We start from the raw sequence: 18,672 nt of genomic DNA, 5'->3' as shown, positions 1-18,672 counted from the left end.
GGCAAAAAGATAAACCACTAAATGAATTTTCTTCTAGTTTCAACAACAATTTTTCAAAGAAAAAAACCTATGCACTGGAGCAACACTATATATCTGAAATAGAACCAGGCTGATGACTATTTGCATACAACTAAGGTACTCTCAGGAATAGTTCCAAAACATTAAATCAGCAGAAGGAGTGAAAAAAGACTGCAAGAACAAAGAAGAATAAAGTTACTGATACCTCATTAAAAAAGAAGAAAGCCCTTCTTCCTTCGTTATCCTTTATTTCTAAAAACAGAGACTGAAAGATTTAAACACAGGACAAAGTATATAGCTGTACTGTTGTTTTAGAAGTACTTTCAGTACACCAGCCTGGCCTACTGTAAATATAAAGATAATCTGATCTGGAGAACCATCAATCCAAACCCAACAGAAAAAGAGTGCCCATTTCTGCCAAGGTGCACCCTCTCTTTTACCTTCTTCAGGTGCAGAGCTCTCTGCAGAACTTTCTTTATCAGAGCTGCCGGAGGAAGCTGCTTTGTTCATCTGTTTCTTCATGGCTCCTTTCTTCTCTGCTTTCCCTGTTTTTCCTTTCTTTTTGTTTTTAGAACCTCCAACTGTCCACTGTGGCATAAGATGAATGAAGGGAGTCATGTGGAAAGGCTGAAGTCTTTTTCCAAATATATCACAATTTAAACACCAAGACAACAAGTTAACTTTCCTGGAGAAGTGGAACCCCGAACCAAGAGTTTAGCCCAGATTATAATGCAGATTTCTGCAGCAAAAGCAAAGTATAAAATTGCATCAGGTGGCTTGGACTACAGATATTGACAAACCCATGTTTATATGGTAGAAAGAAAACCTTCCTCCTCCTGCCCCACATTTTTTCACAATTTTTAAACACAAGCAAAGCAGCACATTTAAGAATTAAATTGTTTAGATACTGTGGACTGTTTTCCATAAGAATTATTCCTTCTCCGTAAGTACATTTAGTGCTCAGAAGACTGCTCCTTTAAAGAGACTAGAACATCATGCACAGCAATCCAAATGGCTTCCATGCAACTTAGAGAAATAGTCAATGATACTGCAGTAAGTTACTTTCCTAACTTAAAAATGCAGCCTCAACATTCCGCTAGCTGAAAAAAACAAGATATGTTAAAGAATGCTTTGAAAAATACAGCATGAAATACTATCTTCATTTTTCTGGCAGGTCTGGTCTCCAAGGATTTCTGATGCATCTTAGAGTACCAAAGCTCTTTCAGCTTTAGAGGTTCATGCACAATGGTCTTTAACACAATTCTTAGAGAGTAAGTGACAAAGATAGTATCCTCTCCTTTGAAAACTGACAAAGCAGTGCTGTCTAAATTAAATTGTTAACAGGTTAAGGGTACCAATAACTGAAATGCAAAGATGTGGCAAACACACCCTCTCAGCATGTTGACACATAGCTACTAAATCTGAACCATGCTCATCACCCTGTACTCACTCACTCTCTCTTTTTTGCCTATCCCCCCCCTCCCATGCCTCATAATGGAAGCTGGACTTGCATCTTCTTCAGGAGATTCTTCTTTCTATCATTGCTAGAACTCTTAAGTATCACACCTTCCAATGGACTGCTTCAAAGTTAAATGACTTTAAACCCAAATGTGATTGACAAAAGGGAAGATGAGAGCATATACTCTCATCCACACAGAGACTGATCCTAGATGCCCCACCATCCTTGTGAATTTCCTTCTTCAACTTCATACCTCTTTCTCCTTCCCAATACCTGGACTAATCCAATAACGAGACTCCTCTAAAATAGCAACTACAGTCTTGCACAGTTGTGGTTATTGCCCCATCTCATAAAGAGATTCTGCAGAGCAAGGTGCAAAAGAGGGCAACCAAGATTATAAAGCACTGTCCCAATGAGGAAAAGCTAAAGTACTCAGGGCCTTTTAAAAAAGATGACCAAGCAGGAACATGACAGAGGTTTATAAAACCCAAAATGGTGTGGATAAAATGGATCAAGAGCCCCCACAAATACCAGAACTCTTCAGTCAATGAAACAGACTGGTAGGAGATTCAGGACAGAAAAGAAAATAGTTTGTCACATAATTTATGCAATTTATGCCACAAGGTGTGGTGATGGCTACTGGCTTAGATAGCTTTAAAGGGGATTAGATAGATACTCAGAGGACAAGTCTATCAATGCTTATTTGAGAGCTTCAGAGGCTTCTAGGAAGCAACAGCTGCAGGGGACTACTTGCTTCCACATCCCACTCCTATGCTTAACAGAAGCATCTGGCTGACATGGATGTGGGAAACAGGATGCTGGACTTGACGGACCATTGGTGTGATCCCTCAAAGCTCTTATGTATTTGGGGCAAAATATTGGCAAACACAGCTCTCCCTTCCCCAAAATCGTGGATACAAATGAGCTTTGTTGTGTGGCACTGGTATTATCTATAGGAGGCAGGGAAGCAGAAGCCATTTTCCAATCTACGCCTATCCACAAAAATTATGCAACATCAAGCGCATCAGCCATTTGCTGGAGGAACACGGTCTATAATATTCTAATTGCTAGTTTTGTAGTAATTCGTGCTAGTATGCTTGTTATGGTCTATTGACTAGCACAAACTCACCTCATCATCACTGTCTGAAGTCTCCGAGTCTGATGATGCTGTTGGCTTATTAGCAGGTGCTTCCTTTTCCTCAGAGTCACTGCGTTTCCGCTTAGCCAATGACAGGAGTTCCTAGTGGAAACAGAAGCTGTGTTACTTAAAGATAAATAGGCTCCTCCAACCTTAGAGGAAATTCTCACTAGAGTATTTCTCCTTGCTACAAACAAACAAAAATTATGCAGGAGATGAATACACTTTAAACTGGATCACCTTTAGAATAAATTAACAGTGATATGGCATGATACAATGATACGTGATATGGGTGAGTCCTTCTGTGCAAAGGAAAACACATTTAATTGGGTGCTCATAAGCAGAACCTTTTCTATTATAATCATGCAACTTTAGAACTCCTCCCTCAATAAAGCCTAGAAGATCCTGGCCTTACTGACTTTCTGAAAATGCATAAAAAGGCTATTTTAAAAAGCCTTTAAAACATCCTCTGCTTCTTACATTGTGTGAGTTTGCAAATGGCTCAGACTTTTAAAAATCAAATTAGCTGTGATATTGGTTGTTCAAATTCTAAATCACTTTAAATTTTGTAATCTACTTAATTCATGTAAGAAAAACAGTATAAAATGAACACAAATAGCCAGGCACTTTACAAAATAAGTATTACACGAGTCAGATATTTTCTCTGCCAACTACTACACTTTAAACACACCCACCCTATTTATCTCTATACCACATAATATCCTTGAACTGGGTAACTGAAAAATGTAGGCCACTTACCAAATGAGAACTTTTGCTCATAGAAGTGCTCCCACAAATAATTAAAACTACTAAATGGGAAGAATTATACATGTGTCTTTAGAGTTAATCACTTACATCCATGGTGTCAAACTGCTGGCCTGTGGGCTGGATCAGGCCCACGAAGCTCAACTGACCAGCCCACGTGAAGCCAGGACAAGCCCCTGCCACCCCTTTTCTTCCCCTCACTGCCTGCCGAAGAGGCAGTATGTCTTCCTATTTGCCTGACAACCGGCAGTCTTCCTTCTCCCCACCAGGGGCAGCATTTCTCTCTCTGCCCCCACCACAAGCACCACAGTGGAAGCTGCAAGTTGCTTGCTTGCTTCTCCACTGCTGCCACTTTCCTCCCTTCCCTGGTGGCAGGCCTTTCAATGTGTGAAGCACCAGCTCAGAAGGGAAAGGGGGAGATCAACAACAAAATCAGAAGACAGTATGAGGTGCCTTCTCTCTGGGCAAGGGAGAGAGGGAGAAGGAGGAGGGGAGGAAGAAGAAGAAAGGGATAGAGAGAGAAAGAGGAGAAAGGAGGAAGAAGAAAGAAGGGTGAGTGGAGGGTAAGGGGGAATAGGAGTTCTGCTTTTCTTGGGGCATGATATTGCTTTGAAATTATTGATCTGAATGAGTGAAAACTCTGCTGAGAACAGTTAAATTATGATAGCTATGTTCAGGATTTCTTCTAAAAATTATTTAAGTTTTCCATGAGCATATTCAGGTATAAAAAGTAGTGCATTCAACTCATTTCAGTGGCAGGACTGTATATGCAAAATCTGGTATCTGTAGGTCAACAGAGTATGATATTCAGAATTCCTTAAAAAAACTACCAAAAAATTATGTAAATTTCCCCCAATCATATTCTGGTGTAAAAGTAGTGAATTCGGCTAATTTAAGTAGCAAGGCAAAGGAGGGAGGATGAAAGAAAGGAAGAGAGTGAGAGGAAGAGGGAGGACAGAAGGTGGTGCAGCCCCCTGCAGGTGCACTGGAATCAAATTCACCCCTCCATCAGATTGAGTTTGACACCCCTGACCGACATGGCCCATGACAGAATTTGATGGATGCAGGCATCTAACTTACAGGCAGTAATGGATTTAAACTCTCCATCTGTTACAGTCTTAGCTATGGAGGATCCTATGAGACTATTCCTGTGAATAAAAACAATACCACAGGAAAAAACCGTAACATAGCTAAGAAGGATTTCCAAGTGTCAATAAGCATGATAAAGAACAGGAATTGAAAACATGCATAGGGTTCTCAGTAGAATTTGCTGTTCAAGAACTATAAAAGAAATAGGTTTAATTACCAATGGTGATGACAGTGGTCCAGTTCAGACATGCTGCTGGATCTCCAAACCATATTTGATTACCAGAAGAGTCTTGCAGGCTTACATGCACCCCTATTTCTTTTTCTTGGTAAGCAATAACGGTGGTTTACTGTGACATCTGAACCAGTATAATTATGGTTAACATTAATCACAGGCTGCTCTGAAGTCAGAAATTAAAACTCGGACAGTTTCAGTCTCTGGCTCAAGAGCAATCTAGAGTTAGCAATAACTATGGCTGCCCTGGTTTGGATCTCATGATAAAGCACAGTTCTAGCTAACCAGCAAAGATAGGGAGGAATCTGCACAGGCAGGGTGAGGAAGAGGACAGTCTGTAACCCTGTGGGATGCTCTAGCACAGTGGTTTCCAACCTGGGGGCATCCAGATGCTGCTGATTTACAACTCCCATCATCCCCAGCTACAATAAATTATTCGGTGTGTGGGCCAATTTCTACTATGTAATCAAACTGTACTGTTCCATTTTCCATGACCTAGCACTACCCACTTTTTCAAGTAACCAGAGAACAGAACATAGAATTGACATACTATAGTTTCCCCCACGCAATTCTGACAGGTGGCTGTGAAAGTTACCTAGATGCTTCTTTTTCTGCTAAATGTTGAACTTAAACTATCAGTAGCCTTCAAATCCAACACACTCAGGAGGAGATATCAAAAGGAAGCTAAGTTACATATTTCTTGCTTTCCCCTGAAAGACTGAAACTCAGGAGGCCAGTGGCATGTCGTTTTATTTGGTATTGTTTTTAGCCTACTTTCCAGTAGGCTATGAGATCATCCAGGGACACACAGGGACACCTCAATAGTGCAGTTGGTAATGATGACATCCACCCCGATCCAAGATGGTGGACACATGAACATTTGAGGTACATGATATCTAATTTGTGGACCTGGATTTGCACTAAGTTTAGTCCAGATGTAGAGACAGTGAAAGGAAAGTAGGCTGATTAGTTCTTACTAGAACAACTTGTTGATTTCTTCAGGTTTCCCAGCTTCTTCCAGAATATAAGCCAGAGAGGTGGGGAGATATGAGTAAACACATCATAGCATGCTACCTGGAAACACCTCTGAATTTTGTTTTTATAGTCCTTCTGAGGTTTAGAGTCTTAGCAGCTACTCCTCTCTGCAAGGGTGGGGGAGCCTATAAAAATGGTCTGCTCCCAGACACTGATGAACTCTGATGGATTCCTGAGCACTCTGGGGGATTTTCCAGCTGGTATGGCAGGCACTCTTGTTGAAGCTCTAGTTGCTCTCTGGAATGGAGAGATGACTCGGGTGGTTGACACGATCACAACCAAGTGTCCTTTCCCACAAAGCAGAGCCCGTGCAGCACCTTAGTACACACCTGAGCTGAGGGTGATGAAGCAAGCTGGGAGATGGCTAGAACGTAAGTGGAGGAAAACTTGGGGTGAGTCTGAGCGAACACAGGTTAGAACGCATTATCAACTGTACTCTGTGGCAGTGATGGAAAAGAAGAAACACTTTCCCCCCATCCACCATTGCATCCTCTCAATGTTGTCCAGTGGGGCTTTTCCTGGTGGTACAGGGCCTTTTGAAATAAGGCCCTGGGCAGGGTGTATTAGTACCCTCAGTAGCTCACTGTGACACATTTACACAGTACTTTGATTGTAAAGTTGCTCACATTTGCACTGAGTTGGGCATTATGGTTGATGCAGATCATTGGAAGAGGTTCCCAGAGTAAAACCTGGTCTAGTTTTTCTGGAGGAGTCTCAATTATTGGTCCCCAAGGATGTGGACAAGGTGTTTAGCCAAGTTTGGTTGACCATTGGCATATCTGACCCTTGCCTTTCATGGCTTATTGGATCTAGTAGGGAGGGAATTTTTAGCTGGGTCCAGCAGGTTCTAAATGCCTCACTGAGGGAAATAGTGGTCCCAGCTCAACTGAAGAAAGCTATTATTCGACCACTCCTAAAGAAACCCAGTTGACTACATGCATGCTTGACATCCTCTGGACCTAACAACTATAGGCCTGTGGCCAATATTCCCTTCCTGTGCAAGGTGCTTGAGAATGTAGTGGCTGACCAGCTCCAGACACTCTTGGAAGAAAAGGACCATCTAAATCCTTTTCAATCAGGCTTCAGGTCCGGCTTTAGAACAGAAACTGCTTTGGTCGCCCAGTGGGATAACCTATGCAGAGAGAGAGAGAGAGAGAGAGAGAGAGAGAGAGAGAGAGAGAGAGAGAGAGAGAGCGAGCGTGAAGAAGAACAACTCTTAATTTTCTTGGATCTCTCAGTGGCTTTCGATACCATTGACTGTGGTATCCTTTTGGATAGGCTGGCTGAGTTGGGTGTGGGAGGCACTGTTGGTTCTGCTCCAACCTCAAAGCCTGTTCCCAAGAGGTGGTGGTAGGGGATTACTGTTCAACCCCTTGGCAGTTATGCTATGGGGTTCCAAAGGGTTTCATTCTTTCTCCTATGCTGTTTAACTTCTACATGAAACCGCTGGGAGAGGTCATCCGGAGATTTGGCTGGAGGTGTCATCAATATACAGATTACACTCAGTTTTATCTCTCTTTTCGAACAGATGCAGGGGAGGTGGAGACTGTCCTGCATTAGTGCTTAGATGCAGTAATGGATTAGATGAGGGTGAATAAGCTGAGATTCAATCCAGACAAGACAGAAGTACTATTGGTTGCTAATTCCTCTGCCCGGGGAATGATGTCTAGGCTGTTCTAGAAGGAGTTACACTCCCCCTGAAGGACCAGGTTCGCAGCTTGGAGGTGCTCATTTATCCAGGACTGTGAGCCACCCTGAACAGTAGTGCACTGGAGGGTGGGGCATACATATTTTAAACAAATAATAAGCACTGTCACTAGAGGCCTCTGTGGCTCAGAGTGCCTTTTATCAGCTTTGGCTGATATGTCAACTGCGACCTTACCTGGACAAAGATAGCTTAGCTACAGTTTACTCATGCTCTGGCAACCTCTCACTTAGTTTACTGCAATGCGTTGCATGTGGGGCTGCCTTTGAAAATGGTCCGGAAACTACAGCTAGTACAATATAGGGCTGCAGAATTAACAACTCGGACTGGACGTTTCGAGCATATTACGCCAGTGCTTTGTCAGCTGCACTGGCTCCCAGTCCATTTTTGGGCCCAATTCAAGGTGCTAGTTTTAACCTTTAAAATCCTAAATGGCTTGGGACCGGGTTACCTGAGTGCACGCCTTGCCCCATATGTCCTAAACCAGTTCTTAAGATCTTTGGAGGTACTCCTCCAGGTGTCTTTGCCAAATGAGGTAAGGTGGGTGGCTACAAAGGAGAGGGCCTTTGGAGTGGTTGCTCCACATTTATGGAATAGTTTCCCCAGTGAGGTTCATCTGGCTTCATCACGCTATTCTTTTAGACGCTAGGCAAATACTTTTTTGTTCAATCCGGCCTTTTAAATTTTGATCTGATTTTAACTGCTTTTAAAAGAAATGTCTTTTAAATGATTTTGTATTTTCTCCCCACCCCACTTTTGGTCTGTTATGATTTAATGTGTTGTGTGTTTTAGCTCATATTTTAATGTTGTGTTGTAAGCCGCCAAGAGAACAATATGTTATGGGGTGCTAACAAATAAAGTTTTTTATTATTATTATCTATTTACAGTCTACCAGATGTTATTATCTATTATTATTATCTATTTACAGTCTACCAGATGTTATTGACTGGATTTGATACTTTAATTATCGGGCCCTTTCCAAGGGTCTAGGATAACTAAAGAAAAATTAAAGATAGCATCGTAGTATTCATGCTGCCTCAAGTAGTGTGGCCTTCTGTAGTTGATGTGTTGCAATTTTATCAATGCCCAAGGTGTCAAGATGGTGTTCAAGTTCTTTTGGTACTGCACCAAGAACACCAACAACTATTGGCATCACTACTGTTTTCTTTTTTCAGAGCCGCTCAATTTCAATCTGAAGGTCCTTGTATTTAGTTATTTTCTCCAGTTATTTTTCACCAACTCGTCTATCCCCTGGGATTGCAATATCAATTATCGGAACCCTATTTTTCTCGATGACAGTCAGAACTGGCATATTGTGCACTAAATGAGTTTATATTCTAAAATCTCAATGGATTTTTGCCTCCTCATTTTCTGTGACCTTCTCAAATGGATGACTCCACCAGTTCTTGCTTGCTGGCAATTTGTAATTCTTGCAAAGGTTCCAGTGGATCATCGCAGCAACTTTATTGTGTCTTACCTTATAATCAGTCTGTGTGATTTTCTTACAACATACAAGGTGATCAACCATCTATTATTAGGGTTAGGGTCTTACATTTTTCCCTGAACCTCAACTCTTATAATTGACAGGCTGCTCTCCATTTGGTTACTCAAAAGATGATGCAAAGTTTCAATAGATGGTGTGGTGGTTTCTCTCCCTGGAGGCCTTAGTAGTAGGAGTTTGTTAAGCATCCAATTCCTCTTCTTCTGATGGGGTAATATCCTCCAACTGTCTCTGGGCATCTCCCAGCTGGTCATCAACTCTCCCTCTTTCTCCTCCTCAGTCTTTTCCCTTTCCCAACAGTGTTCCCCCTAAGGCATCACCCATTTTTTGATGTCTGCTCAGTTAACTGTAGATCCCACTCAGGTTTAATCAGGAAGGCTCCACTGGATGCATGTGTGCACACACTGCCTTGATACTGCTGCCCAGAACAAAATTTATTACACACACAGATGAAAAAAAATGGAATAGAACACTGCTTCCCAATATCCCATTCTGTTTCACATAGTCTCGCATGAGGAGTCTGCTTTCTGCCCACTCTGGCAAGACCCCCTTGGCTCACCCCCACCTGTGTTGTACATAGTTGCTCAGATGGTACATCCTAGGCTGAGTTTTCAGCAACCTGCCTTCCTTGGAGCCAGTGGCCACATCTTTAGCAGCAACTGGGGATGAGCCAGTGCATTCAGGGCCTGAAAACCCCAACAGATGGCATGATGGGAGCATGATTCTCCTCCTTTCGGTCTCTGGTCAAGTACGAGCTTCATCCATGTTGATATGCTAGTGTATTCCAATATATTCTAATAACAGTTTTGCAGCATGTCTACTTTCCTTTGCTAATTAAACAACACAGAAAGGGTTCTCTAAAAGGTAGACATTTTGAAAAAAAATTACATTGCCCTATGCAGTTCATACCCACACAGGCCACTCAGTCATCCAAGGATAGAGCTCACAAGTGGAACTGGAGAGGAAACTGCTGCAAATAATCAAATGCACAACCAAGAGTAAGTGATCAACTGGAGATAAGGTGGTAGTAATACTTGGGATCTATAGCCTGCTTTATTACATGTGGCTAAGGCAGCCAACAGAAAAAGCACATGAGAAAAATAGTTGGGAGGGAAATGATAAAAATCAATTCCTAATATTAAACATAGACCCAAAAATCATACACTAGTGCCAATTGCCAAAGGCCAATCTGAGCAAAAACGTTTGCACTGCCTCCAGAAATCTGGAAGATGGCACACTGAAGGGCTTGTTTGGGGAAGAATTTTACAGCCTCAGGCCTACAGTCAGCTCTGTTAAGGGAATAGGAGAGACTCCCCAAAGGGTCTCTACGAATATGACAAACATTTATATACAGGTTGAGTATCCCTTATCCAGACTGCTTGGGACCAGAAGTGTTCCGAATTTCAGATTTTTCCAGATTTTGGAATATTGCATCAAAAACATTAAAAAGCTTCACAATAAAAACAGAGCTGCAACTAGAGAGAATTACAGACAAAACATGTCACTAACAGCCTTCTGAAATAAGTAAGTTTTGACTGCATGTTTAAAAACAGCAAAATTGGGACTCTGTGAGTGAGTGAGCTGAGGCGTTTTGTTTTTTGTTTTTGTTACAGCGTGGTGTCCGGATTTGGGAGCATTCCGGCTTTCGGATGTCTAGATAAGGGATACTCAACCTGTACCACTTTTCAACAAAAAGTTCCCAAAGTGGGTTACACAGATATTAATAAATAAGTAAAATGGGTCTTTGTCCCCAAAGGGCTCATAATCCAAAAAAAGGAACATAAGACAACAGCAATAGCCACTGGAGGGATGCTGTGCTGAGGATAGATAGGGCCAGTTTCTTTCCCCTGTTAAATAAAGAAAATCACCCCTTTAAAAAGGTGCCTCTTTGCTCAGTTAGCAAGAGGACAGGCGGCCTATATGAACATGTACAGAACGGAAATGATATCAAGCAAATATGTAAAAGTATTATTACAATTTTATAGTTCTCTAGGTTAAGAATGTGAGGAAAAGCAAATGAGCAGTTTGACAGCTGCAGGAAACTCCTAAACATTGTTTTATATAATATGAAGCAACATGTTCAAAACATAGTAATATCTTAAAAAAAAAGGAAAAATAGATACATGAAGAAACCCAACAATTCTGGTTCCCAACATGAAGCACGTAAGAACTGCATCAAATATTAGTTCACCGGCTACAGTGTCTTTTGGATATTAAAGTCAGTCTCTTTGCAAAAGAAGTGGTTCAGTCCACTAAGTTCCCTCTCAGGCCCGTCTTCCTGATGTCCTCTCTTTACCACTCTCTTCCTGTTTCTCCCTTTAGTACTCTCAATGGGTCCCAACTGTCTCCCATTAAACAGGTGAAGGCCTCTCTCATGGTCATAAACCTTGTGTCTTGAAATAAGTAAGGAGACCAAAAGCATCCCCAAATTACAACTAATAACAATTATCAAAGGAACTAATGGCACCTCTGCTTTACACCTTCAGGCTGCAAATATAGCATCAATGTTTAAATTAGATCAAAGCCCATTTTCTGCGCCAAGTACAAACATCAATTTCTGCCTTTTCAGCTTCCTGTGCAAGCTACAAACCTAATATTAAGATGAATACTTGGGTTTAACCTAACTTAGAAACAGACTCTTGGGTTTAGCAGAGGGTTCCACTGAATTCAATGAGACACACTTCCAGAAAACAGGCTGTATCTAAAAGGACTTTGTGCACAGGAACATAAGCAGCTGGCTTATACCAAGTAATAAGTAAGACCTGCATTTTGGGTGGTATATAAATATGTTAAATAAATAAATAAATAAATAAAATAAAATAATATGAACAGCCCTGCTGGATCAGGCCCTAGGCCTATCTAGTCCAGCATCCTGTTTCAAACAGTTGCCCACCAGATGCCTCTGAGAAGCCCACAAGCAAGAGATGAGGCATGCCTTGCCCTCTTTTCTGCTGTTGCTCCCCTGCAACTGGCATCTTGCCTCTGAGGCTGGAGGTAGCCCATAACCACCAGACTAGTAGCCAACGATAGATCTGTCCTCCGTGAATTGCTTTAAGCCCCTTTTAAAGCCATCCAAGCTAGTGGCCATTACCACATCCCGTGGCAGAGAATTCCATAGATTAATTATGCACTGTGTGAAAATATACTTCCTTTTGTTGGTCCTAAATTTCCTGGCCTCCAGTTTCAGGGGATGACCCCTGGTTCTAGTGTTGTCAGAGAGGGAGAAAAATTTCTCTGTCCACTCTCTCTACTCCATGCATAATTTTATGCACCTCTATCATGTCCTCCCGTAGTTGTCTCTTTTCCAAACAAAAAAGCCACAGATGCTGTAGCGTAAACTCATAAGGAAGGTGCTCCAGTCAGACCCTGATCATCTTGGTTGCCCTCTCCTGTGCCTTTTCCGGTTCTACAAGGTCCTTCTTAAGATATGGTGACTAGAACTGTATACAGTACACCAAATATAGCTGCACCATAGATTTCACCATAGAATATAAGGGCATTATAATATTAAGCATTTTTATTTTCAAATCCCTTCCTAATGATCCCTAGCACAGAATTGGCTTTTTTCACAGCTGCCACACATTGAGTCAACACTTTCAATGAGTTGTCCACCATGATCCCAAGATCTCTCTTCTGGTCAATCACCAACAGCTCAGACCCCATCAGTGCATATGTGAAGTTTTTTGCCCCAATATCTATCATTCAATTTTTATACCGCCCTATCCAAAAGGCTCTGGGCAGTTCAAACAATTCTAAACAAACAAACAATTCTAAACAATTAAAACATTTAAGAACAATTTTAAAACCCTGAAAGGCCAGACCAAACAAATCAGTTTTACGGGCTCTCTTGAAGGCCAGCAATGAACCAGAGATTACGGATTTCAGCAGGAGTAGCTACAGAGAAGGCCTCCTATCCCCAGTTCCCCCAGGTGACCCAGAAGAATACCATGGTTGATGGTACTGAATGCCGCTGAGAGATCCAAAAGAACCAGCAGAGCCACACTCCCTCTGCTGATTCCCCAGTAAAGGTCATCCACCAGGCCAACCAAGGCTGTCTCAACCCAATAGCCAGCTCTAAAGACAGTTTGAAATGGGTCAGCTCTAATAGCCAGCTCGAAAGACAGTTTGAAAGATAATAAGTTTCCTCCGAAACCAACTGGAGCTGGTTAGCCACCACTCTCTCAATCACTTTGCCCAACCATGGGAGATTGGAGACTGGCCTGTAACTATCCCTCGCTAAGCAATCCAGGAAAGGCTTTTTAAGGAGTGAACATAAGAACAGCCGTGCTGGATCAGGCCCAAGGCCCATCCAGACTAGCATCTGGGAAGCCCACAGTCTAGAGGCAAGGGCACTGCCTCTCTCCTGCTGTTGCTCCCTAAAATCGGTATTCAGAGCCATCTTGCCTCTGAGGCTAGAACTGTATGCAATACTCCAAATGTGGTCGCACCATAGATTTCAGGTCATTCTTATTTTCTTATTCTTATTTATACTAACATTCTTATTTTCAAACCCCTTCCTAATGATCCCTAGCACAGAACTGGCTTTTTTCACAGCTGCCACACACTGAATCTGTCAACTATGACCCCAAGATCTCTTTCCTAATCAGTCACTGACAGCTCAGATCCCATCAGCATACATGTGAAGCTGGGGTTTTTTGCCCCAATATGCATCACTTTACACTTGCTTACAATGAACCACATTTGCCATTTTGTCACCCACTTCCCCAGTTTGGAGAGATCCTTTTGGAGCGCCTCACAATTTCTTTTGGATTTCATTACCCTAAATAGTTTAGTGTCATCTGCAAATTTGGCCACCGCTGCTTACCCCAACTTCTAGATCATTTATTAACAAGTTAAAGAGCACTGGTCCAAACAGAGATCCCTGGGGAACCCTACTTCTTACTTCTCTCCATTGTGAAAACTGCCTACTTATCCCTGACCTCTGTTTCCTGTCCTTCAACTAGTTACCAATCCACACATGAACCTGTCTCTTTATTCCATGACTGCTAGGTTTACTCAAGAGCCTTTGGTGAGGAACTTTGTCAAAAGCGATTTGGAAGTCCAAATATACTATGTCAACCGGATCACCTTTATCCACATGCCTGTTGACCATGGTCTAACAATTACCTCCTTCAAAGAAGGGGGCACCCTCCCCTCCCTCAGCGATCCATTAATGATATTAACTAGGCCACCTCCAACAATCTCCTTGCTAGAGAGAACCAGCCAAGTCAGGCAAGAATCCAGAACACAAGTGGCAGGCCGCATAACACAAAGCAGATTGTCCACATCCTCAGGAATCACTGACTGAAACTGATACAATCTAATACTGCAAGAGGGATTGCTGGACACCAGTGTTCTCTCTAAGGCGCGTGCATGTGCATCCGCTCACAGTGTTTTTTAAAAATGTTCGCTCAGTTAATTTTAGATTCCGCTCAGGTTGAATCAGGAAGGTCCCACTCTGAATATCTGTGCCCACACACTACCTTGATACTGCTGCCCAGAACAAATTCATTCTGCACACAGATGAAAAATACTAGAGAGAACACTGCTGGACACCCCCTTCATAGACTTTGCAGAAATAGTACAGTCCAAGTTGGCCCAAATAGAGAATATTTTATCCGCAAAAGAACCCATTAAAAGCGTTCGAGCAGAACAAATTATTTGGGGACTGATTCAAAACAGAAGGAGCAGAAATTAAACTCCTCACAACCCAGGATAGCTCTGCTGAATGCAAACCTGCAGATGCAATGGGTGAAGACCAAAATCTTTTTTATGCTGCATGCACCGCTGCTGCATAAACCTTCAAATGGGTCCCAAACTGTATCTTTTCGAGCTGAGTTTGCCTCCACTTGTGTTCCAGTCACCTGCTGCTTCAGCCCCCACAACTCCTCTGTATATCAAGGGGCCATTTCCAAAGCAGGTTGGAAGGGATGCTTAGGAGCAATCATGTCTACCGGCCTGGTGAGTTCCCTATTCCAGCTTCCCACCAGGGCATCGACAGAATCACTGGTAGCACCAACATTAAAACCCTCCAAGGCTTTTTGGAATTTGACTGGATCCAGCAGTCTTTTTGGGTAGACCATCCTAATAGGTCCACCACTCCTGCAGGGGTGGATTGTGGCTGTGAAGCCAACCTTAACCGGGTAGTGGTCCGTCCATGACAATGGGGAAACCACACGATCTGCCACCCACGGAACACCTAGTTCCGAGCCTGAAAAATACACACTCCGTATAAGTCATCTGTCTCACAGGAGCCCTGGTAAGGGAGCCGGTATTCTTATGGACCAAGCCACTCCCTGCCCCCTTCCCTTAACCTGCTCCAAAACAAAGCAACCTGATGGAAGAAGCTGGGCCCAAACTGGACCACTTGCCTCCAGCAAACAAATCTCAATTATACATGCTATGTCAGCTCCCTCATCTGTGATCATTTTGGTCTTATTCTGAACTGACCTGGCATTGCAGAGGAGCAGGGCTAGGCTCTGTGGGTAGCTGCAACTGCGCCCTGAGGCCTGAGAGCTGACAGGGCAGCTGGAAGTGGAAACAGTTACTAAATTACTAGTTCCCCTTCCCCTGTAACAGCCAGCAGTTCTGCTAGTGCCAATTCTTCTATTCCCCACCACTACAGTAATAGCTATGTCAGAAGTGACAGATGCCCCGCCACACCCGCACCATCCCTCTCAAGGGAGCCCAAACGCGTATCTGCAAAAAGGCCTGCAGAATTTTTTTTTTTTAAAAAGGAAGACCAACCAGCTCTAGCCCAGACCTCCAGTCCCACCCTAATATAACCTCTCCCCAGACCTCAGTCTCATCCCTAAGGCCCAGCACCAAAGCCTGGCCTCCTTTGGCAGCCGGCTACCAGCGGTCCACCAGCTATACCGACAGCTGCACCTCTGATGCGCCTCTTTCCTTTTACGCATCACTTTACACTTGCTTACACTGAACTGCATTTGACAGTTTGGAGAGATCTTTTTGGAGTTCCTCACAATCTGCTTTAGATTTCATTACTCTAAATAGTTTAGTGTCATCTGCAAATTTGGCTACTTCGCTGCTTACCCCAACTTCTAGATCATTTATGAACAAGTTAAAGAGTACTGGTCCAAGTAGAGATCCCTGAGAAGCCCCACTTCTTACTTCCCTCAATTGTGAAAACTGTCCACTTATTCCTACCCTCTGTTTCCTGTCCTTCATCCAGTTACTAATCCACACATGAACCTGTCCCCTTATTCCATGACTGCCAGGTTTACTCGAGAGTCTTTGGTGGGGAACTTTGTCAAAAGCTTTTTGGAAATCCAAGTATACCATGTCAACAGGATCACTTTTATCCACAGGCCTGTTGACATTGTTAAAGATCTCCAAAAGGTTAGTGAGGCAAGACTTGCCCTTGCAGAAGCCATGCTGGTTCTTCTTTAGCAAGGCCTGGTCTTCTATTTTTCTAACAATTTTGTCCTTAAGTATGCTTTCCATCAGTTTACCTGGCACAGAAGTTAAGCTAACTCCCAGATCCCTTTTTGAAAATGAGAGTTACATTAGCTACTTTCCAGTACCCTGGTACAGAAGCTGATTATAGGGACAAGTTACATATTTTTTGCTAAGAGAGCAGCAATTTCACATTGGAGTTTCTTCAGAACTCTTAGGTTGATGCCATCTGGCCCTGGCAATTTGTTAATTTTGAGTTTTTTCAAGATAGTTTAGAGCATCCTCTCTTATCACCTCAAATTGGCCCAGTTCTTCAGCCTCCAAGCCTGAGAAGCTCAGTTCCCAAGTCAGACCATTGGTCCATCTAGATCAGTATTGCCTACACTGACTGGCAATATCTATCCAGCATTTCAGGCAGAAGACTTTCCCAGTCCTACCTAGGGATGCCAGTGATTGAACCTGGGACCTTCCTCAGGCCAAGTGGATGCTCTGTCACTGAGCTACAGCCCCATCCCCTATGTGATCCCTGCAAATGTGAATAAAGTGGAAATTAAATTAAGTATAGAATCAAAGTGTAAATCCCTGCAACTGTCAAGTACTTTTACTCACAAGTCATACCACCTACTTATTTCCCCCTTCCCGCTGCAGATCCCCTAACTCAGGGATTCTCAATGTTGAGTCTCCAGATGTTATTGGACTTCAACTCCCATAATCCCCAGCCAAAGGCCACTATAGCTGGGAATTATGGGAGCTGAAGTCCAATAACATCTGGGGACCCAACATTGAGAATTCATGCCCTAACTCTACCCTACACTGTTCTGGAGGATCCCCCAACCTTTAAGAGCAATTTTTGGGGGTAGCACAAGGAACTGCAAAGCCCCATTACAGGATCAGAGTTGTGTTCACACAAAAGAGTTCTGAACCTCCTGTGGTGTCAGTCCTATTGATATCTATGATCTCAGGTATGTACTCACAATACAGTACTCAACTAAAGGATTCTTGTTGATAGGCAAAACCCCCCCTACTTTTGGCTTATTTGCTCACAATCCATGCCCCTTGTTTGCACAGAGTCAAATGGAGAAGAGAATCAGGCACATTAAAGGTTGAGGTACCAGTATTCTACCAAAAGACAACCACAGAGCTCTGTGGTCACCAAGAGTCGACACCGACTCAACATTACACTTTACCTTTACTAGACAATCTTCTGTAGACTAACACAAGACCTGAGTGCTCAAAATCAAAGTACAGACTACACCCCCCAAGAAGCTGGGGAAGGCTTTCAGGCTGCCTACCAGCACATTTGCGATAGCGGAGAATAAAGGGGCAATACTCTAATTCGAGCAGAGAGATGGAGGTGGGGGAGGTTGGCAAAGGAGTACTACTGACTCTCTATGAAGGTTGACTGGAGGCCTAAGTAGGAACTTGGGAGAACTCAACACAAAGTAAGAGTGCAGTGCTTGGAAAAAGAGTTTACCATTAGCCCGGCTACAAGGCAAAAAATAGACCACTCCGTTTTGAAGCCAAACCAGACAGCACGTGGGGAGGCTTCTTTCGGTGAAGCTCAAGGCAGAATGCTTTGTTGCGAGGGTTCCAAAAACCCAAAGAACAAGCAGCGCCATCCAAACAAGAATGCAGCAAAGACATCCTGAGGACCCCAGTCTCACCACTGCAACACAGTCATCCTCGCCCCTCCACCCCGCCACCTGCTATAGGGCACCCTCCCTAGCCCATCACATCCAGGTCCCCCCTACCCCATGGCGACTACTGCATCTGCGCGACCCCCCTCTACTTCCTGGCAGCCTGTATATCTTCAGCACATCACAAACCCCATCCCTTCCCTTCCCTTCCACCTCCTCGATCCTCTGACCCGTCCGTCTCTCAACAGCCCACCCGCCTAACCCTGAGGTACCGAGAGACACTCCCCTCCCCCCCAGGATCAGCGGGGGCGGGGATGCAAAGCAGCCCTAAAGGGCTCCCTCAGGCAGCCACGGGGAGCAAGCCCGGCAGGGACAGGAAGGGAGCGCTGGCCCAGCTCGGTGTCGCGACCCACCTGGTCCAGGTTCTCTTCGCTGCCACTGTCTTCGGTGTCAGAGTCAATGAGGACCCGGCCTTTCCGCTTCTTCACCATGGCGGAGCTGCCCCCGGCCCCTCTCCTCTCAGTGGGCCCCGAGTCGTGGACGGTGCGGCAGTCAGAGCGGCCAGGCCTTCAGCGAGCCAGCCAGCCGCCCGCCAGCCCGGGACACAAAGGGCACCGAACATGCGCCATGAGTCTCCCCGCCTGCCAGGGTAGGGCCAAGGCGGTGACGTCGCAGTG

The 18,672-nt window shown here is 43.8% G+C and overlaps 1 protein-coding gene across 1 annotated transcript in view; it reads right to left on the bottom strand.

The window, feature by feature from the left end:
• Positions 1 to 18,642, bottom strand: part of RTF1 (RTF1 homolog, Paf1/RNA polymerase II complex component) — a 39,220-nt gene extending 20,578 nt beyond the window's left edge. The window contains exons 1-3 of the mRNA XM_053285806.1: positions 18,409 to 18,642; positions 2,607 to 2,717; positions 459 to 606 (exon numbers count right to left, since the gene is read on the bottom strand). Coding sequence (XP_053141781.1) covers positions 459 to 606; positions 2,607 to 2,717; positions 18,409 to 18,486 — 337 coding nt within the window. The 5' untranslated portion in view covers positions 18,487 to 18,642. The remainder of the gene's footprint in view (positions 1 to 458; positions 607 to 2,606; positions 2,718 to 18,408) is intronic.
• Positions 18,643 to 18,672: the final 30 nt, after the last annotated feature.

This window comes from Hemicordylus capensis, chromosome 1, assembly GCF_027244095.1.
Source record: "Hemicordylus capensis ecotype Gifberg chromosome 1, rHemCap1.1.pri, whole genome shotgun sequence".
NCBI classification, from domain to species: Eukaryota; Metazoa; Chordata; class Lepidosauria; order Squamata; family Cordylidae; genus Hemicordylus; species Hemicordylus capensis.
Note: the sequence above shows the minus strand (reverse complement) of the source record. Positions and strands in the feature narration are given on the sequence as shown.